We start from the raw sequence: 22,491 nt of genomic DNA, 5'->3' as shown, positions 1-22,491 counted from the left end.
TACGGGAGATACACAAGACCCTTCAACCACCCGTGGACAATGCCGGCCTCTGGCAGCAGCTGAAGAAACCTGCCCCGCCCGAAAGCGGCACGCTCCCCTCAGCAGGCCGCGCAGGCGCCACCTGCGCACCGGCCTCCCGGCGCCCGCTGGCCGCGCGGGGCTCCGCCCCCCCGCGCGTAGTGCGCAGGCGCCCGGCGAGGCGGCGCTGGGGGAGGGCTTGAGATGAGCGTACTACTGCCCAATATGGCGGACTTCGACACTATCTATGAGCTGGAGGAGGAGGAGGAGGAGTCCGAGCCTGTGGTGCGGAGCCAGGAGCTGCCGCGGCCTCGCGACGCCCCGGATCCCGTAGCGGTACGGGGCGCCGGGCACATCACCGTGTAAGGAGTGTGAGGGGGTTGGTGGTGGGCAGCATGACAAGGGGCCGGTGTGGTGGGGCGGGGATGATGGAGGCCGGGCGGGAACAGCATGCTGCTGATGGATGGTACCGAGCTGCTGGGGCACGGTTACCTCTTAGAAGGGAGCCTGGGAAGGGTAAGGAGATGAGGAGGACCGTGCTACATCCCGTGGTGCCCTGAGCATTCCCTCCGCTGCGGCTGCGAGCTGCCCGGCTTACCGTGAGCTGCAGCTCTGCTCCTTCTCCGCCCCCACAATGTCACCTGGTTTGTGAGAGGAGTTCTGCTTTTAACGTGTTAAAATGGGAAACTTGGTGTTTCCCAGTAAGTGGAAACAGCCTGAAGTCCTGAATGAACAGTTGGAGTTTTGTTCAGGCTGTTGGGTGCGGGAGCAGTAGCCTATCAGCCCAGACAGCCCTGGACTTTTTTCCAACCAATCTGTAAGACAAAAAAAGTAAACTCCACACGTTTACTCAGAGCTGTCTGTGCAAACAGTTTCCCTGTGACCCTGCTCTGCCCCAGCTGAGCCGTGGAAGCCCCCACACTGCTGGCACATGGCTGCGTGGTAGTTCATCTGCTCCAAACTCAGGAGAGAGTTTGGGTTAGGTTAGGTGTTTTTCTTAGTAGAAGGCAACGTGAACCAGAATGTTTGTTACTTATTTAAACAGTTGATGAGCAAACTGTGACCTTATATGTAATGTTTACCCATAGGGCTTTCCATAATATTTCTGTTCCAGCAAGTGGAGGAGTTAGTGTAAAAAAGTACACCCACAACAAGTTGTTGGTCATTAAATTAATTTTCATGGCAGTGAGGGGAAGGTATTGAAGTTTTTGTATTGCAGAGATCCATCAAGGTTGTGTTGCTGTAGGTATGTCTTTGGATTGCATAAAAGAATGCACGTTTCTTTCTGTAAATAGGTGCAGTGGGATCTAGCTATCTGCAGCAAAAACACTGGGTGGGGAAGGCTCTCTCAGCCTAAGAGAACCTAAGAGATACTGTGTCCCTCATGTAAGTCTAAATCAGGTTTGCATTCAGCTAGTGCCAGTGGGTAGTTCTGGGGCACCACAGTGTATTTGCTTGTGTTGGTGGAGTTTCTTTCTGTCCTGACCCTAAAGAGCATGTGGCCTGACTAAAGGAGGGATGTAACACAAGCAAAATGATCAGAACACCACCTACCCATCTTACTAGTTACCTGGTTTTAAGCACTAAACTGGAAAAGGTATTGCACAGTGCTTTGTCTGTTGTGATGCTTTTTGTGTATCAGTGATGTTCCTTAAAGTTCCTTCTTGGCTCCAGCGTCTTTTGGGGATGGGCAGGAGCTTCTCCAAGAACTGTCAACTAGTGATTCCTGCATCAAAACACAGCAATGCTTGTAAATGATGTGAAATCACGAGTGAGCACACATACCCTTGTAACTACCTCAAATGAATTCCCATCCACATTATCTTCCCTTTCTTCCACTTCTCCCAGCTTCCTTCCTGCACCAAGTACACATATCTGAATGATAGAAGGCAGCTTTTATCAGTTATGGCATATTAGATGTCCTTACATTAATAAAAAGCTAGTGGATGTTAAAAATTAAATGTAGCTAAACCCTGGACACTCTAGTATGTTAATCTGAACCTCCTTATTTAGTGGAAAATCTTTTGCTTCCTAAAAAGTTACTGTCTGGTATGTCTCATCTCTGAAATTGTCACTGTTTGATCACAGGGATACTGCTGCTTTTGAAATCACTTGGCTTCAGAAGCAGGCTGCTCTAGTTACTGAAGGGAGATACGTCACTGAGTAAAACTTGTGTTTGTTTTCTGAACCAGTCTGGAGCATTGCTGATAGAAATTGCTGGCCTGACAAGTCAGACACTCAGAAAAAAAAAGGAAAAAAAAAAGTCAGAAGAAAATCAAAAAGAACTAGTTCTTTTTAAAAAGCCATTGCTTTCCTTGGAATTTTGCTTCAGATGCTTTCTGTTCCTCATCTGACACTGGCCTTCTTGGATACTTTTGGTGTGTAGAGAAGGCATAAGTCTCCAGTTACACGGTCATCTTCAGGTCCAGATTTTCATGTACAGTTCTCTTACAAAACTCCCAAGTCAGTAGATTCAAACTGTGTGAGAGTTTTTGCATGAGAGATTTTGTCCTTATGACCATGTCAGTGAGTGGCTGCCCCTAACAGCATCCTGCTGCAGAATCCTCCAGTACTAAAGCTAAATTCCAAGAATCTTCTGAGGGGTTTTTACCACGATCATGCTTTTTCCACAGAGTGTTTTGCTAACTGTTTTACCCTTCTGCATAGTAAGAGCGATCATGTAAAGTGCATTTGTTTTATTTTACTCACAGAGAGAAAATGTACATGAAAGCAGTTAGGAAAATTGATGCTCATCTTGTTCAGTGCTTTTTCATTCTAGAAGATTCTTACTTTGAAAAGATTATCCATCAGTCATATTTATTGTTTTCTGAAAGCTTTTGAATTTTACCACAGAGAAATTACTAGGGCCTCGTAAATGCCTTTTCTTTGCTTCTGAAATTCCATTTTAATGAGTTATATACCCATTGTTCACTGTTCCTTGCCATAATCAGTGTGACTGTGGTTGGCATATCCAAATACCTCAACATAAACATTTCTAGTGAAGACTGAGTCATATCCCTGCCAAAACAACAGCAATGACTTTCATAAACAGAGCAGTAAACAAACTCTGTCTTGGTCAGAAGTTTTTATTTATCTTCTGTAATTTTTCCATATCATTAAATCCATGTGGATGGATAGTAATGAGGTAATGAAACAGCCATTAAGCATATTTTTGCCCTTAGTGTGCAGCTTGTGCTTTCTGCTTAAGTCTGCAAGCCACCTAGCTTTAGAAGCAAATGAACTTTGGTTATTCCATTATATTTTCTGTAAGAGTGCCCCAGGGAGCCACAACCCAGGTGCTAATGAAAAGCATATTCTGAGCCAGGTGCTGTCAATTGTGATAAGATGACATTTGATTATTGTCTGATGGTACTCCACCTTCTGCTTACTTCAAATAGCACATACTTAACAGAGCAAATGACCTCAGCTTTCTGCTAGTTACCAAAAAGTTAGTTTTCCAAAATCTCATCTGTGGGTAAGGATGCTCTTCAGTTGGAAAAGCTCCTAGACTAGGAAGAGAAATGTCAAGTGTTCAAGGAGGTTTTAGCTTGGGGCCTTTGGTGAATGTCTTTATTCTCTAATGGTTGACACAGCTTAAATGATACTTTGTGAGGAATAGTATGTAGGGTCTGAGTTGTCTGTTCAAATAAGTTAATTGTAACTGGGATTAGGTGTGGGAGAATGAGCCATGCTGAAAGGAGGTTGGAGAGCCACAATAGTACAAGAGTTGACCGAACAGGTTTAGCTTCTGTAGTCTGGTAAGGCTGATTACTACCTATAAACATAGTAGTGGGATAAATGAGAAAGAGGCACTATTTAAGTTAAAACAAAACAAGCACCTGTAAATGTATCTGTTGTAGACATGAGAATGTGTTTTCCAAAGTCATCCTGATGCAGTTCTGGGGACAGGAAACTTTGCTTACTTACGCACTGTAAACTAACGGAAAGAACTTTACAACATGACACCTGTTACGGGTGAGGCTTGCAACTGATGATTCAGGGTGTTCTTCTAGTCTTTATTTTGAGAGGTTTATGAATATATCTTATTACAGCTCCCTTTGAGAAGCTGCATTCTCCCCACCTTACAAACAGGGGAAAATGAGATCATAGGACTTGTCTGATGCCATACATTAAAATGAGGAAAGAGACAGAAGTACAAAGTGAGGTCATCCCAGTTCTGTTCCAGTGTTGCTGCCTATATGAAACAATGCCTTGCTTTTAGAGATATTTGTCATTCAGCAAGAAAATTGCAATCAGAGTATGTGGGACTTAACTGAATTTATGAATGTTAGATTTGTGCAGCTCTTGCTGAGGAGCCAGAGAAGTAGCCCAGAAATATGTCACCACCAGCTAATGTTCCAAATGATTCAAAGGGCATGTAGTGGAATTTATTTTACATAGTGATTTTTAAGTACACTGAATTCTAGAAGACTTCATAGGACAGATCATGCTGGATCATGATTAGTCTGTTGTGGAAGCTCTAATGAAGTTAATTATCTCTTAATTAAGGCTTTAGGTTTTTACTTTTTTATATAAATTGCTAACAATGCTTCAGTACTAAAGGCTATCAGTGATGGTGACTAAAAATAGTTTTTTAATGTAGCATAGTCCTGTTTTCAGTATCATCAACATCTTTTCCATTCTTTTAGCTATTTTCAAGTGTTAGTCTAAAAGGTGCATTTCTGTAACTGAGGCTTCTCGAATGTGTAATAACTGAAAGGAATGTAACTGCTAAACGTTTGGGGGTTTAAATCTGTTTCCTGACAGCCTCCAAACTGAACGTAATAAAATACATTACATTGTGAGCTTGTATTTTTAATAGGTCTAAATCAGAAAGTACTGATTTATGCTATTATTTATGGAAATTGATGGTGGAATGGGAATTTTAACAAGTATATGTGACCAATGAGATGAAAGACACTACCTATGTCTTACAAAGGTTTTGAACTAGGAGTTAAAGGTCAGAAAAGGATTCTGGGGGAATGTTAGTACACCTTTGCATTTTTGGTTTTTTGTTTCCTAGGATAGAGTAAATAATTGTGCAGTATTACTTGAGTTTTCCAGTAGTTCATCTGTTATGTGGTCTGATTGCTAAAACTGTGATAGTTTCAGGTAGTTTTGTTGCTGATAAACAGAAAATCCATGTTCCTGAAGACAAGCTTGTTTGTGCTTTATGTTGTTAATCTTTTCTGGATATTGCTCTTCAAGCTTCCTTAAGAATAGATATATAACATAACAAACTTTGGAAGATTTTTGCCTTAAAAAGAGAAGCTAGAAAATGGAGGCTTACTTACCAGCTTACATTCAGAGGAAGGGAAGTGCTTATATTGTGCTTGCCTAAAATCTTTTTTACTGTTTCTTTTTGTAGCACTACCTTAACATCATGACTTTCCAGCTGACTGGGATATGCAGTAGCCTGTCAGTGCTGGTGTTCAATCACCTTCACTTCCAGAAACTTTTCAGTGAAAATCACAGAATTCCACAGTCTGGGAATCGGGGTTGGAAGGGACCTCTGGAGATCATCCAGTCCAATCCTCTGCTAAAGCAGGGTCACCCACAGCAGCTTGCCCAGCATCACAGTGTCTGGCTGGGTTTGGAATCTCTCCAGAGAAGGACACCCCAGAATCTCTCTGGGCAGTCTGCTCCAGGGCTCCAGCATGCTCACACCAATGAAGTTTCTTCTCCTGGTCAGATGAAACATTCTGGATTCCAGTTTGTGCCCACTGCCCCTTGTCCTGTCACTGGGGCACCACAAAAAGAGTTTGGCTCTATCCTCTTGTCCTCCACTCTTTAGCTCCTGCTGAACTTTGAGAGGATCCCCTCTGAGGCTGCTCTTCTCCAATCTAACCAGCCTCAGGTTTCTCAGCCTTTCCTCCACACAGAGATGCTCCAGGCCTCTCAGCATATTTGTAGCCTTCATTGGACTCTCCCCAGTAGTTTCTGCTCTCTCTTGAATTGGGGAGCCCAGAACTAGACCCAGTACTTCAGCTGTAGCCTTACTAGGGCAGAGTAGAGGGGGAAGAGAACCTCCCTTGACCTCCTGGTCACTATTTTGAATAAAACAAACACAAATAGGTGACAGTTCTCTATAGTGCATATAATGGCTGAAGTAAGAGGCAAAATTTGAGCAATGCTTCAGTGGCGATCTACTCTTGGGGACTTTTTTTAATATTTTACACATCTAGTGTTCCAATGTGCTGTTCTCTACAAGAGTCAAGGCTCTGACCTAAATAAAGCATTGAAGAACTGGATTGGATTTTACCAGTTTTATTGACAAGCATTTGAATTGGCTTCCTGGAATTCTAAGGTCTTCTAGAATCATGGAAATGTTCCAGTTGGAAAAGACCTTTAAGGTCATCAAGTTCAACCATTAGCCCAGCACTGCCAGGTCACTAGTAAACCATGTCCTTGAGCACCACAACTGCTTTTTATGATGTACATATCTACATTTTGTTAAGCTTTTCTCTTCCTTGGGGTTTATTTTATGTTTTTGTGTTACATTGCCAAGTTTGGATGTCTGAATCATTATGCTGTGCACATGAGTGTGTTTGTATTGTGAAATAACAGGGACTGGTGGCATTTCAGCAGTACTGGTGTTTGTACAAGTGACCAGTGAGGAGTCCTTCAGGTGAGAATTTGACTCAGTGTAAGTGCTCTCTCTCCAGAAGGGTTATTTTTACAGTAATTAATAATAATACTGGTTTGTGCTCTTTTTGGCTGTGATCCTTTGGGGTTTGCAATTTTTTAGATCAAAAATTCTTGGGATGGTTTAGCAGAGCTGAAGTGAATGTTATGAACAGTATATTGAACTTTGCAAAGTTAGCTTTAAGCTCTGTTCAAACATAAAGGTTGTAGAAGAGAGACTGCTGTTAGTGAACTGCAAAAGTTAAAGATTTCAATTAAGGTAGAGGGGATGAAAGATCAGAGCTTCAGAAACTAGCAGGTTTAGCTTCAGAGCTTGTTTAACTTCTTGCCTACCTACATGCTTTAAATGAAACCAACAAAGTCAGTCCTGATGGTTGGAAATTCCAGTTGGTTGAGCAGTTTTGGAGCTAGTGGTGACACAACTTTGCAAGCAAAGCCTAGTTCCTTGTAGGTTTTACTGTTTATAATCCAGACTTAACCTCTTGCTCAAAACCAATTCTTCAATGAAGAATAGGCACAGTCATACCTAAGACTTAATTTCTCTGAAGTTCATAGTTGTCCTAAAACTGTTCATTGTATAGCCTCTTACATGTTTTGCAAGAGTTTAGTTCAGCCCAAAGCAATTTTTTTACAACTCTGTGGTTATAAACTTGCAAAGTGATGATGAATGGGTTCCTTACAACTAGCTGTAACAGTTGCATGTGAATAAATTGCATGAGTAAGAAAAATAGCATTAAAAGGATTATTGAACCTAGTAAATGTAGTAGCTGGAGATTTTTTTTTTCTTAAAGCAAAGATTGAAACTTGCTGCCATCCAGTCATAAAAGAATTTTTCTTCTTGTAGCAGCTTGAAGTAAGGCAGCAAAACTGTTTCTGTCTGTAAATGACCTTATCAATGGTACTGGAGAACTTACATCCACTTAGATAGAAAGCTCATGAAATAATGTAAATCTAAGGGCAAAAGAAATTAATAGGATTTTTAAGTACAACATCTATTACACTATTTTTATTAAGGGAAACAAAATAAGTTAGGTGGAATATATTTTGTTTGTCTCTTTTGTTTTCAAGGTTTGGCTTGAGCAACAAGTTTGATACAGAATTTCCCTCTGTTCTGACAGGGAAGGTAAGTGTGAGATTAAACTGTTCTTTTAAATGGAAAGATCCAGTGCATACAGTGCTTTCTGTGTTACAATTACATGCTGGGGAAGCCTCAGTGCAGGCCAGGACTGTGCTGCAGGCTGTTGAATTAGCTGTCCTGCATGAACCAGCTGGGTGAGGGCCAGTCGCACAAGAAGCAGATATATGCAGTGATTCTGTCATGTTGAAACACAGAAAAGCTCAAGGTGGCATCACACTTTTCATCCAGGTGAGGTACATGAAAGCAAGACTCATTTCGCCTTGCTTCATAGGTATCTGGAGTTGTGCTGCCTTCTGTGTGAATTAAATTATTTCCAGCACTAGACATCTTTTCACCTCAAGCCTTGAGTTTATATTTAGACAGATCTCAGGGAAGAGAACCTGTTTGATCTGAAGCTTTAAGGAAGAAATTGTAGTCTTAAATCAACACATTAAGCAGGTTATTAGTATGTTATTTAGTTCTGAAAATTAGTGGTGACAAGTCTGTTGCTTTTTCTGGAGTCCTGTCATCTCACTAACTGCAAGTTTGATATTCATACTAAATGCAAGTTGAATTAATGTTCATTCATAGCTACTAATTATTAAAATCTTCTAACAAAGTTCTTGGTTATGGTTTTAAAATCTTTTCATAACTGGGGTTTGTTTGTTTTACTTTTAAATTTAAAATTCCTTTTCTCCTGTTTTTTTCTGCTGTTTTACTCTCTGGTGCTTTTACTTTGCTTAATTTTATATCCCACATCTGTGAGGAAAAATTTGATTTGGCTCTTACTACTTTCTCTGATGTCATACCATACAGCTACTCTACCCCTGCAACCTCTTGCAATAGCTGTTGAGTCATGCTAGCAATATACTGAAATGCAGCCAGATAGTGTCTTTTGCCTCTGCCAAAATCACCTGGGGTTTTTCTCCTTACTTCTCCTTACTTTTTACTCCAGAATATAATTAATCAAATTGAACTTGCCCAGCTTTTCTGACAGCAGTACAGCTGAAAAGCAGGTTGCTCTTGGGAGTTTTGGATTGTTAAAAGACAGCCTGGGGTTTCTGGCCTTGCTTCAGGATCTCCCTGAGCTCAAAAGGAAAAGTCTTACTGATTCCATAGCATGTGATGTGAGGGTTGGTGATAACACTATCTGCATTTCACTGCCTTTCTTTTCTGCCAAACTCTTTCTGAGCACTGAAAAGCCTGAGAACACTTTTTGGACATAACAATTTTAATGTTCTTTTAGTCAAGTTGTAGCTTGTTATCAAATAAGCCTGTAGAAAATATCTAGCAAGAAGTTTTCACATGTAATTTGATTACAGAATTTTATCTTTTTTTTTCTCTAAAATATGTTTGTGTATTAAAAAAACTAAAACAAACCCAACCTTCCCCAAACCTACACTTTTTATTGATGCCTGTCATATTTTCCACTTGATTGGCCTCCTCTGGGCAGTGAAGAGTGAATAAATGCTTCATTTAATGTTCAGTTGACTGCTTGGACTCAATTTAGCAAAAAGAGCAAAGTTCTTTTGCTTGGCATTTGCCCTTCTTGTTCTATAGAGCTAATCAGTGACAGCACAAATGGTATGAGCAGGGATTTGCTGTACACAGGAATGTTGCTTCTGTTGAGAATCTGGATAGCCTGTTATCTTTTGCTTATGCATGGGTTTGAGGAGCTTTCTGAGGAAGAAGACCTCGAAAACAAATTAGTTCCCTTTTGTGAGGGGAAAACACTGATCAAATGAGATAGTAAACACATTTTTCTTACTGCCTGCCACACACTGCCAAGAAAGACTTTAAAAACCACAGTTGTGGGGTTTTGGGGGTTTAATACTTTCACAAATTGCAAGAAATAATCTACTTCTTCCTCTGCTTGTGGCAGTCAATCACTTCTATCCCTACTGAAAAGGAATTCTGATTTTTTTTTTTTTTTCAAGTAAGGTTTTCTTCAAATACCCTGAGAAGTAATTCTCAATAAGAAGCTCTGTAGTCTGTTGATACCCTGCTTTAAGATCTTTTACTGTTCTGAAAACACCATTTTTATGAAATCACAAGTTATGAATAGCAGAGTGACTGTTTATATTAACAATTTGGGATTCAAATGTTCGCTCTAAAGCTGCATTAGTACATAGCCAGTATAAAGCAATATCCTACTTTGTTCAGGTTAATGCCTACTTTGTTGTCTCAGTAAATTGATATTAATAATATATTCCCTCTGCTAATGGAGTGTAAAAGATGAAGTCATTAGGTGGGATTGATAGATTTTTCTGTGGTATTGTTTTCGTTTTTCACAAATCCAGATGAAGATGGATGTTTTTAAGTGAAGGATGACAATGAAAAACCTGAACAGATACAACTCTTTAGCTACACCTTGCTCCCAGAAGTGCTAACTTTGGGTTTATGCCACTGTGTAGCCTTAGGAATTTACTTAAACTGCCTGACCTTCAGTTTTCCCGTCTACATGATGATAATAAACCTTTGGCTATCTTTTTTAAATTTAAAACCTGAAATACCCCTTCTCCTTCACCCATCTCCCTATTTCCACATCTCCCAGTTTTTAGACTCCGAATAAATTAGCCTAGTGCTAAGAAGAACATAATTACACCTCAGAGATATGTTTGTTGCTGCTTTTGGGAGAGGTAAATGTGTATATTTGAGGATAAAACATAAGCAATAAAACAATAAAGGTAACGAAACTATAAGGTAGAGCAGATGTTAGGCTTGGCTAATTCAGCTCAAGTGACTTAACATTTAAACAGTACATTGTTTTCAACAGAATATTTTAAAAAAGGATTTGACTACTGAATACAGAAACAGTATTTAATTTCCAATAATATGATTAAACTTTGGCCTAAATTTAAATTCCGGGCGCTATGTTTGTACAGGATTATTAATTCTTTTAAAACAAGCATTTAAAAACTTTTAACAAAATACTCTTCATGATATATGGCACAGCACCACACTTTGCTCCAGGTGACAAGAAAATGATGGAGGCAGTGAACCTTAAGGGAGAAAGTGGAGTTTCCTGCCCCAGTTTTAAAAAGACTAAAGGTCCTATACAGAGATTACTGAGCAGTGCAGGGAAACGTGGGCCATAAAATGTGGTCTTGGTATTGTGATCCCCCTGCAGTGTGTGATTGATAGGGTTTGTGATCATGATGATTGAAGGAGAAAGATCAGGCCTGCTGGGCTTTGCTTGTTCTCTTCCTGTGTTTGTAGATTCTCTAGCATCCTGTTGTAAAATATTATGACACCCCCTCCTTTCCTTTTATGTTTTGGGCTTTTTTTTTTTTCTCCCCTCCCTTAAAGACCTGAAAGCAACTAAAGTCTCTTTACAAGGTGTACTGCACAGCTAGGAGCTATGTACTTACCTCGTTCTTTTCAAGAGCCAGACAAACTCTCCGAGAGGCTTTTCAAAATTACTCAAAACTGGACTTTAATAGGAGCTGTCTTTGTGAAAGAGGCACTCTGAATCTTCCATTTGTTTGAAACCATCGCTTATTTCATCTTAACCCTTCAATATCTACAAGAAAGACAAAGTTTAAAACCAGAAAATCAACACAATTCTTTGGTGACTGTTTCACTTGGAAACCATTTTATTAGAACTCTTGTTTACAGATATTTTGTTCTTTTGCAGTGTATAACAATGTGTAACTCTCTTACTGAGCTAGAAACTTGAGAGCAATAAACTCATTTTGCTTGTATTTATCATAGAGTGAGGCTTACCTTGGTCACTTGTTCCTTTAATTTCAAATGAAGATGTGTCATTGACACAAATATTTATTGAGATTACATTTCTTAAAGGGAGAAATATCTCAAATTGTCTGGTTTATCTCAAACCATTTGAAGTGATTTCATTTTAGGTTGCAGCTAAGAAAGTGACCTTTACATGAAAGTGTTTGATGTGTTGGCAGGTGGTTGTGGGGCTTTCATGTACAATATTGAGGTAAGCATCTCACTAGAATTTCTGAAATAGACATTTTCTGTTTCTTGATGGCATCCAAAGTTGGATCCTGGTTTAGCCATTTGCAGTGCTCTGCTCTACAGGGGAGTACTTCAATGTGGTTTCTTATAAACTAGCATCAAATTGTCAACTTGATGTGGCCAGGGACTACCTCCAAAGCAGCACAGAGCAGGGAATCTCACCATCCCACTGCTTTCTTGCTAGATCTCCAACTTTTCTGTCAGTTGTGATCTAAGAGCCTGGCTGACTTGTTTTTCATGTTGGATGCTATAACTGAAGATAAGATTTCTTGTTAAGTACTAGACCGTATGAATCCATTGTCTTTGGTAGGTTTGTACAGCTAGATTTTTGAGGTTGAGGGGGGTTGTCAAGGTGCAGTCAATAATAACAGGACAGACTGTTTCAGATGGGAAAGCCTGGATCACCACACCAAAAAAAATGCTTCCTGTGCACGTATTAATTCCTGTTATAAAATAATCATAATGTTAAATTATGTTCTTATATTACTAACTATAGGCCTGGCTCTTGTACAGACACAGATGACCTCTGGCTCTGTGGCTGCCCGGTGGTCTGAATGGCCAGGAAACAGATGTTGGATTTATTTACTCCCATTCCTTCCATGTTTTAATGAATTTAGCTCTTGTGAATAGGTGGGTGTAGCAGAATCAGGTCCTCTCCATTTCCTGCCCTGTGGTTTTGCACCTTTGGTGAATGGAGGCTTTTGTCACTAAATTAATGCTTTTGTGTTTGTTGTTGCCCTTGTTTGCAGAACCAAATGACCAGTTGGGCCAGCACTGTTGGAAGGATAATGTAGCAGTTGCACAGTTTTAGACAGATTAATTCTAGGTTGTTTGGTTTATTTTTTGTTACCATTTTTGTTTTTTCTTCAACATGGCAAATAGTTAGGGAAGATTTTTTCCTTTTTTGAGTCGTGTCTGGTTAAATCTGTTGAGATTGGATCTGGTTATTCTGCTTTGTGCATTCAAATACTGGATTGTGCTACGGTTTAAAGGTACCATCTTGGAGTAAATAACACAAAGCCATATTTGACTTGACAGATATCAGTTATTTAGGTTCTGTAGAGAGATGAGGGGTTTGTGACCTGTAAATTGGTAAGCGTACTCACTCTTGTAAGAAATGTGCTGCTATCAGAGAAGGGAGCTTGTTTCTGATAGAAGATGTGGTTTTTTTCCACTGTGACTACAGTGGCAATATATAGAAAATAGTCTTTTGAGCAAGTTCTGCTGAATATTCCTCAATTTAAATGTTTTTCAACAGCTGGGTTTTGTTCCTGATCCCGCACAAAGATGCATTTCTTTGCCTTGAACATAATCCAGTCTATGTCTCTTCAAGCTTCCCTATTTTAGGCAGCAGCCACAAGTGAAGTTGTGGCCTCATGTCACTATGGACTCACTTTAGGAATTTCAACACCCCTCCTTGGGGGTGCTTAAGGGCAGGTTGGATGAGGCCTTGAGCAGACAAGTCTAGTTGTGAGGGGTCCCTGCCCATGGCAGGGAGGTTGGAGTAGATGATCTCTAAGGTTCTCTCCAACCTAAGCCATTCTGATTTGTGGCCAGAGGTCCACCTTCACCCAGACACAGTGGTATGAAATCAATTTGGATGAGATTATTCTTTTTCCTATGTGACAGGTGTTTTCTACTAGGAAGCTGCCCCACATTCCCTTGGAAATAAGATTTTTGTCATTCAGGTTTTTTTGTTTGTTTGTTTTTTAAATCAGCATAGCCATTCCATATGTTGCTGTGTCCTACTTCTAGTTTTGTTTGGGGTCACCACATCATCAGGACAATTGATTTATTAATGGGGCAGGAAAATAAAGATAAGGTTGTTCATCTAAGTGATGTCTAATGTAAGCTTTTGCAAAGCAATGCAAGTTTTGCAAAGCATGCACCATGTTTTTACATTATTTAATAGAGGCAAGTGCCTTTCCCTGCTCACTGGATGACCAGTGTATTAGAAGATGAGGTCATATTGTATTATGTTTCATTTAGATGTTAATCTGTACAGGTGGTTATGGAGAAAAAGGACTTGTAATGGCTTTCCACTGAAGTTCAGCACTTCTATTGCAGGTTGCCCCAGAAGAATTCAAGACCAGCATTGGTCGTGTGAATGCCTGTTTAAGAAAGAACCTCCCTGTCAATGTAAAATGGCTGCTTTGTGGCTGTCTCTGCTGCTGCTGCACGCTGGGCTGTAGCCTGTGGCCTGTAGTCTGTCTTAACAAAAGAGTAAGTACAGCTCTCGGTCTTAATTGGATCGATTTTGCAGTTGCCGATAACATTAAATAATGTTTATTAATATCAGCTCTATGTCAACCCCCTTTTTTTGGTCTCTCCATTCCTTAAACAGAGAATAGAAGTTTGTTAATGAAGGAAATTGAGTTAATAATTTTAGGGGTAAGCCAATTCCATCTCACTTTGAAGAGCAGGATGGAGAATATGTGATAATCTACGCTTTCAGGATTTCTAAAGGTCTACAAATTGAATTACGTAAGTGCAGATCTGAACACTGACCTTCAAAGACTGCCTAAGCTAGAGTGAAAATTACTTTCTCTTCACAGCCCCCATCCCAACTCCAAAATAAATATATGTTTTTAAATGAAAAATCACTTTTTTTCCATGCAGTAGACCCCAAAACATTTCAGAATTGTGGCTTATTTGACATATTTTACATTAGAGGGTTAAGAACAAACTCAGATTTGTTTGCTTTTTGGGAGGTTTAGAGATGTCTTTTTTTTTTTTTTCTTTTTCCTTGCCAACAGAATGTTCACAACTCAGGTCCAAAGTAATAACTTGGAGAAGCTTTAGCAGTATCAAGTAAACATGATTCTAATTACCTCTGTGGTTTACATTTAGAATTGATTTATCACAGCAGTAAACATTTAGGAAGTATATAAATAGATGTGGCGTACTGATATTCTTTAGGAAGTACATAAATAGGTATAGAATACTGATAGACTTTGCAGCTATGTAAGATTTGTGGCCACAAAATCTTATTATTCACAAATCTAAGTAGTATATAGGTGCACTAGGAAGAAAACCTCACACTTGTGCATTAAATTATAGGAAAAGATCTTAAGTAAAAATCTGTTAAAAAGTAGTACTTCTGGTTTTTGAGAATTTATGATCTTTAATGAAACAAACTGAAAGCAAAACCAAGGACTAGATGATCTCCAGTGGTCCCTTCCAACCCCTAACATCCTGTGATCCTGTGAATGGGCAGTGCTTTTCAGGGGAAATAATCCAGAGTGTTCTGGCAAACTTTCCTACTTGCTAAAAAAAGTAACAGTTGCATTGGCTTGGATTGAGGTTTTGGTTAAAAAAATAAAATGCACTAAAGGCCTAATACATGAAGATGTTGAACTGCTAACAGATAGGATGAACTTTAGCAAAGAAGCTGGTAGATGGAATTTTGTGGCATGCTGTGCAGGAACTAGAGTAGAGTAGCACAGTCGTCTTTTTATGACCTTCAAAATCACTGAAGTTCCAAAAGACATTTTCTCCCACAACTGTGGAAAGAGCAGAACATGTCACATGCACTTTGTATCTAAGCGTTGAAAACAGGCACTGTGTGTTGAGAGCCTAGGTGCTGTGGTGATGAGATTTGAGCATTCACATACCAGTTACATGAGCAAAAAGGATATTAGGAAGAATTACTGGGTATTAGGAAGAAATTCTTTACAGTGAGGGTGGGGAGACACTGGAAGAGGTTGCCCAGGGAGGTTGTGGATGCTGTCTCCTTGGGGGTGTGCAAGGTTGGACAGGACTTTGAGCAACCTGGTCTAGTGGAAGGTGTCACTCCCCATGGCAGGGGCATTGGAACTAGATGATCTTCAAGGTCCCTTCCAACCCAAACCATTCAATTGTCCATTAAAATCTGGACATGACAGTTATGTACCTTGTGTGTTATCAGTGAATCACCCATAGCGAGCGGGCCACTAGAGAGTGGGAGATGCTGTTTTGTGGGCTTGGCCACGGTAAACTAAACTCAAAAGGATCTCATACTGAGAAAACGATTTCTGGGGAGCTACAGTTTGAAGTTTAAAACAAACAAAAAACACAAACAAAACCCAAAACAACAAGAAAAAAATGGGCATTTTTTTTTCCTGAAGAAGATCTGACAATGAGGACTGGGGTGTTGAAGTGGTAGGACTTCTGTTTAGAATTTCTCTTTTGCTCAGTTCTGCTTTATAAAACGAGCTTACTTTAAATTCATTTTAAACCAGAATGCCTGATAGAAGATTGTTCAGGATGAGGCTGGATCCTGAACCATTCATAATACTGTTTTGACTTGCCTTTTAGACTAGAAGATCAATTCAGAAGTTATTAGAATGGGAAAATAACAGACTGTATCATAAGGTAAGAAAAGCTTGAGTGCTTGATTTTTCAGCTTTCAGAACAGTAAGTTGGGGTTGGCTGGTTGTTTCTTTGGATTTGTTTTGCTTTGTTTGGTAGTGGTTTTTTTGGGCCAGGTTTTGTTTTGTCTTGTTTTCATAGTTGGCATATAGGAACTTCACAGTCTTGCTGTAATTCCATACTTCATGGGCACTTAAACCTGTGTCTGAAGTGTTCCAGATCCTAATTGGATATTGCTAATGCTTTATGTTACTTACCACAACAATACTGTGGTGTGCATTAATGCTGTGATGATTCTTTTCTTAGCTTGGTTTGCACTGGAAGCTGAGTAAAAGGAAATGTGAAACTAGCAATATGATGGAATATGTAAGTATTACTTCTGTGACTTGATTTTTATAGAGAATAGAACTATGATTTTATAGAGAAAATCCTTAACTTACTGAACTATCACCTATCCAAAAGAATTTCTCAGAAAAACATGCAGTTGTGCTTGATGTACACCTGTGAGGGCCACTTTTAACAAAAGCAGCCATGGTTTATATATTGAAGCTTAGGAATTATCACCACAAAACTTGTTCCTTTCATCATAAATTCTGCAACTGCACTGAAGATAGCCTTGCTTTGATCTGTAATTTGTAATGAGGGAGGTCCACTGTGCAAATTACCACACCAGTTGCTAGATCTTTAAAACTCATCCACCTTTTCCATTCCTGTTCATAATTACTTTGACTCAAACTATTTATGCAAAAATGCTGCATTTTTACAGTAGTATGGGTTTTGTCTGGGTCTTTTTTTTGCCAGCTCTCAATTTCATAAAGTTTTAACTAAGATAAATCATTTAGGAAAGCAGAATTCAGAATATTTTTGTGATTCTGCTAGTCCCCCATCCCCTTTGATATGTAATCATGAAGGCTTGAAGAAAAGAGTCCCCCAAAAAGTCAGGTGTCCTAAAGCCCTGTGTTTCAAAATGACCAATCTCTGCTGTTACCCTGGGAAACTTTCCCTCCTTACAGTACATGTCAGGTATGTTTAGCCTTGTGTACTAGCTAATGCTGCATGGAAATTGTGTTGAGGGTTTGACCTTCTTGGTTACTGTGTTCTCCTCTTGTCTTTCTCCCTTCTCCAACAGGTAATATTAATAGAGTTCTTACCAAAATATCCCATATTTCGACCTGACTGAGGAACAGCGTTTGGGTCTTTCCTGTTTCCTGTCATTTTCTACCCTTAGTGCCTTGTAGATGATTTTGGAGAGAAGATGGTCTACTTTGCTGTGACTTAAAAACGTTCTTCAGTAGAATATCTTCCTTGCTATGTTACTTTCTTTTGTTAAGAAGAGAACAATTTGCACATTTTTTTTTTTAATGTTACATGAGGCTTCTATGTTGCACTCTGAATTTTTACCATTAAGAAGAATTGATAGAGTTGCCACTAGGGATCTAACATCAGTGCTGCTTAAACTTGTTCTGAGCATGCTGCCTTATTAATTTCTCTATTTGCTGTCCTCCGCCATGCAGCCTAATGCCATGTCATACTATAGTTCATTCTAAATGTTGCAAACCAAGAAACCCTCAAGTAGAAATGTCCAGGTAAGCATCTGGTAGTGATGATTTTAGTCTTAACTTGCTCGCATAAGACCTGCAATCAGACAGCACTGGTTTTGTCCTGCACTTTGCAAAATCATCATTTGACGTGAAGGGGTTAATTATTTTACCCACTATGGATTTGTAAATATTGACTCTTTGCATAATGTAAAGTGTGGTATGCCAAGGTTTACAGAATGTAATATAGCTCTTGTTCTGTTGCCAACAGTCCCACCTCGTTCTCCTCATCACATTTGCTGTTACCCCTCTGATTGTATAGACCCGTCCACATGCTGGTTTTATGGTAAAGCCATCCAAGTCTGTACATACTATCGGATGTGTAGGGCTCAGTTGCACTTTGTTTAGTAAATGGATAAAAAATGCATAGCATTTCTGTCGTCTTTTGGGTTTAAAGCATTTCAGGTGTGATTTGTAGCACCTGAGACAGGAAGTTTTAAATGCTGTTGAATTCGTGGGAGAGATGGTGGCTGCTATTAACAAAATACTCTAAAGCCTCTTGTTAATTAATGATAGATGGATGTCAAGTTCTGTTTTTAGGTAAAGAAAAAATGTTTCCTAGTTGGAGATCTTCATGCTAAGGAGAAAAATGTGGACCAGCCAAATCAAAGCTGAAGTAACACTTATCATATTTTTCAAGTGGGATCATGCTTCAACATTTTAGCAGTTGAGTGAAGGGCATCCTCTCCAGTGGAAATAAATCTTACCTAAATCAGAGCCCCATTTCAAAATATGCTGGTAAGTGGTTCAGTTGAAAGGGTTCATGCAATGTGTTTTTGCATCCAGGCACAATCTGAAGATCCACAAATTTCTTGTGGAATTCACAAGTATTTTGGGATTCTTCCCTGTTCGCCTGATCTCAGGAAGGGAAGTAGTGGTAGGAAAGCTTCCTGTTGTGGCTGGCATAAGTGGGGCCACTTGCTTATAGTAAGCAAATGATAGCTGATGCAAGTTCTCTCCCTTTCCTAACTAGAAATAAGAAATCAAAGAAAAAGGAGCAGATATCTGACAGTCTGCAAGTTGTGATGAGCATCATCCTAAGTGACCAGGAATTTCTTTGCAAAAACTTGACACCTTGTGACACCATCCCAAGTGGCTTTTTAACTTCAGAGTAACTTGGGGTTTCCTCTGAATGTATCTGGCATCTTTTCAGGATGCAATATTGTATTAAAATATAGTGTTTGTAAAACCATTGTGTTCTACTAACTGTTGTAGATCAGATTTCCTGTACACAGTGTTTACAGAAGGCCAGTTTTATGCAAGTTGTTACTGGGAATCAGATGCTGGGCTGTTCTCACTGTACAGCTGAGGAGTGTCAACCTCTGGTGCTTGCAGTTTCCAATCCCAGGATGATGCTTCAGCTCCTGAAATCTGTAGTGTTCAGTGCAGAGGTTACATTTAACTGGTAGATTGGTGACAACTAACTGTTTAATTTCATTTGTGACACGATGAGTAAAACCCAACCGTGTGTTTGAATTTCCTGTTAGCTACACTTTGCAATCTAGGTTTCTATCACAGAACCAGGCAAAGGGTTCTCTCCAATTTTTTTTTTTTTTTTGGTAGGGTGAGTGTTAATTGGAAGCAGAGAAAATACTTAATGGCAGCAAAATACAGTGTAAACCAAAACTGAAATATCACACTGAACTCTATGGTTTGTATTTCCCTTGCAAATAAGTTTCTGGAGTGAAGGGAGTTTAGCTTAATTAACACAACAATGGAAGTTTCTTACTGTTGTGCCAGAACTTTGATAGTAATTTTCTTCTTTATGCATGTGAAAAACTCAAGAAATCTCAGCAGGTTCTTATCTTCTTCTTCATGTGACTATTTTCAAGATGTTCTTTTCCAACTGGGAGAACAGAAAAGCCCAATGAGAGGTCTAGGAACTGTCAGCAGTGAATGCTGAGCAGTCTGCAATCTGGCTGTGAACAGAAATCCTCTTCAGCCTGTGCTGACTTCATGGTATTCAGTTCAAAATTTCTGATTTGTCTTGTTTCTGTGAAGTACTGAGAGGACACCCTGAGCTCCAGGAGCTCCCAGTCCCTCTGGGCTTGGACCAAAGATCCAAGGCAGAACAAGACCTCAGCTTTGCTTTCCCACCCTCATCCCTTTGTCCCCTTCCCGTGGCACTGGCCATGTCCAGTGCCAGAGGCTGCTCTGCCTCTGGGTCTCTCCCAGGCACCATGAGGCACTTAAGCACAGAATAAAGTTTACATTTTAAGTGTGTAAATTCTGTACATTTGACTTTGTCCATGATTGTTGATTGTACAGTCTTCACACCATAGAAGGATCTCTTCTTCTTGTGTTCTAATAGACATTTAAATGCGTGGCCATGAACAGTATGGGAGCCAAAACTGTTATTTACAGTAAGCACCATGTTTTATTAAGTAGATAAGTTTGCATTAAAATGCAAAACCAGCACCAGTATTATATTTGCATCTGAAAGACAGGTTCCATAGCTCCTGTAACAATGAAAGCAGCTCTTAAGTAATGCTGTGAACTCCTGCCCTTCTGCCTCCAGGTTCTTTTTTTTTTTTTTTTTTTTTGCCAGAGCTATCCTTTGCTTTAATATAAAAACATCCAGCAAGAAAATGTATCTCACAAGACTGAAAATGTTATTTTTGACAGTAAGTCAGCATGAATTGGTAAACTTGTTTGTGGAGCTTGCTTGTTAAGTGGGGAAAGAATTTGTGGCAATACAACAGAGATTAATGTCAGCAGAGTGTAGTGGAAGTGGTAAAGAAAGTGCCTTGACTGGTTCCAACTAAAGAGAAAAGGCTGAACAGAGAATAAGAGAAGGGAACTAGTGACTATCAGCAGTGTGAGCTTGCAGCAGATTTAAAAGCAGTTACTGTACCAAACCAGTGTTTATTTTTCATATAAACTTGTTGACAATAACTTTTCTTTCTAATTTTTTATCTGGGAATATTTGGGTTTGTATCTGCTAAGTTTTGTATCTAAGAGTACTGAAGTTTTAAATAGTGGCAGAACATCAAAGCTTACCTGCCAGTTCCTTGCCTGCCTCTCTGAAATTGCTTTACCATAGGAGAAGAAAAACAAAAACTGTTCCAAAACGTGCACAGACACATCTAGGAATTGTGGATTCAGTCGTAAATGGATGATTCTAAAAGAAAAAAACATTTTTCTAAATCTGGTGTGGTCCTGATAAATAAATAAAACAAATTCCTGTTCTTTCCTTGACAGGTACAAAACTCCATGTGCAAAACCATATAAAAATGTTTGTTCTTATCTCACATGACAGTTTACTACATTTCCTTGTCCACACATTACCATTGGGGCAATAAAAAATGTCAAACCTATTGATACTCAGTGTAAATTATTTATCATTTTAATATTCGGTGATTCCTCTGCCATTTTGGTTTCTGCTTGTGGTGTTACAGGACTTGCACTGCATAAGACAGTTTTTGTTTAAACTGTGTGAAACTTTTTTTGTGTTCTTAACATTTTTATTGTTTACACTTTTTTTTTTTTAACAGGACCTCACATCTTGAGAGCTTGGGGGTTTGAAATGAAAACAAAATTCTAACTGAGCTCGCTTTCTACGAGTTACTGCACTGGCTTGTGTCATTGAAAGGAGTTGGATGTCAGAGATGCATAATCACTTTGAGATGTTTTGCTTCAATTAAATTGAAAGATGAAAACCTTTGAATAGTGCAATGTACTTATGGGAAAAAGGAAATCATCTGCTGTGTGTCTCCCTGTAGCAGTGTGGTGCTGATCAGCTGTGGGTGGAATGGTGAGTGGTGGGATTTTAAATGAGACAGGTTTCTGATGCAGCCAGATCAAGTGCTTATGTTGGGACTTTATGGTTTGCTTGATTTAAAGAACAAGATTTGGAAGGCTTAGGAAGGCTTTCCAGAAAAGAAAACTGGGGAATGATTGCACTTCATCTTCCAGATAATTGGTTGGCTTACAGGCCTTTTGCTTAAAGGACTTGCCACTGTACAACTCCCTGAAAGGAAGCTGGAGGAGGGTGAGTTGGTCTCCTCTCTCTAGTGACAAGTGATAGGAAAGAGGAAATGGTGTCAAGCTGCACCAGGGGAGGTTTAGGTTGGATATTAGAAGAAACTTCTTCACTGAAAGGGCTCTCAAACACTGGCACAGGCTGCCCAGGGAAGTGGTTGAACCTCTGTCCCTGGAGGTGTTTAAAAGATGCAGAGATGCAGAGCTGAGGGACATGGTTTAGCACCAGACTTGGTAGAGTTAGAGGATGGTTGGACTCACTGGTCTTATGGTCTTTCCCAACCAAAACAGTTCTGTGATTCTGTGACTTCTTGTAGGAGTCTCTTGCAGCTTTCCTCTCCGAACAACACAGGAGAAAACCTGCTTTTGTGTTGCACCTCAAAGGGAGCCAAACTTCAGCATGGACAGTATGTTAGTGTGGCATAAATCATAGGCTTATAGGATTGTGAACATAACACAATGCAGCCTTTTGTGTGTGTGTTAACTTTGTAGCTGTGAAAGCAGGACTTAAAGCCTTTGGCTCATCCCCATGGGGGAAATGCTGCATTGCTGGAATGGGCATGTGCAGTGGTTTTGTTGAAAGTTGGTGTCCTCAGTTGTTTTGGACAAACCAGGGAGCATCTGGGTTGGCATCTACAATCATGGAACTGCTGCTGAATGTTTTGTGAGAAACGTAGAGAATGTTGCCGTGGTGTTAATACCATATGTAGGAATGTTGGGCTGAGTCATGATATCAGTTCCCTGTTTGGGTTTGAGATGTAATGCCTAGACTACTAGGCCCATTTGAAAAATACTTGG

General features: G+C 39.7%; 1 protein-coding gene across 1 annotated transcript; it reads left to right on the top strand.

The window, feature by feature from the left end:
• The first annotated feature begins 222 nt into the window (after positions 1-222).
• On the top strand, positions 223-17,343 carry CHIC1 (cysteine rich hydrophobic domain 1). The gene is made up of 6 exons (XM_054388717.1): positions 223-380; positions 7,732-7,786; positions 13,832-13,987; positions 16,061-16,117; positions 16,421-16,480; positions 17,244-17,343. The coding sequence occupies exons 1-6, from the start codon at positions 223-225 to the stop codon at positions 17,292-17,294; spliced, it is 537 nt and encodes a 178-aa protein (XP_054244692.1). The 3' UTR covers positions 17,295-17,343.
• The last annotated feature ends 5,148 nt before the right edge of the window (positions 17,344-22,491 follow it).

This window comes from Indicator indicator, chromosome 17, assembly GCF_027791375.1.
Source record: "Indicator indicator isolate 239-I01 chromosome 17, UM_Iind_1.1, whole genome shotgun sequence".
Taxonomy (NCBI): domain Eukaryota; kingdom Metazoa; phylum Chordata; class Aves; order Piciformes; family Indicatoridae; genus Indicator; species Indicator indicator.
The sequence above is the reverse complement of the archived record's forward strand: the minus strand, read 5'-3'. Positions and strand labels throughout refer to the sequence as shown.

Bases quoted from the DNA above. Each gene is read 5' to 3' on its own strand.
- CHIC1 (XM_054388717.1), top strand. From the start codon at position 223: ATGAGCGTACTACTGCCCAATATGGCGGACTTCGACACTATCTATGAG. The intron at 7,787-13,831 runs GTAAGTGTGAGA...CTTCTATTGCAG, and splicing joins CCTCTGTTCTGACAGGGAAG to GTTGCCCCAGAAGAATTCAA. The intron at 13,988-16,060 runs GTAAGTACAGCT...CTTGCCTTTTAG, and splicing joins TAGTCTGTCTTAACAAAAGA to ACTAGAAGATCAATTCAGAA.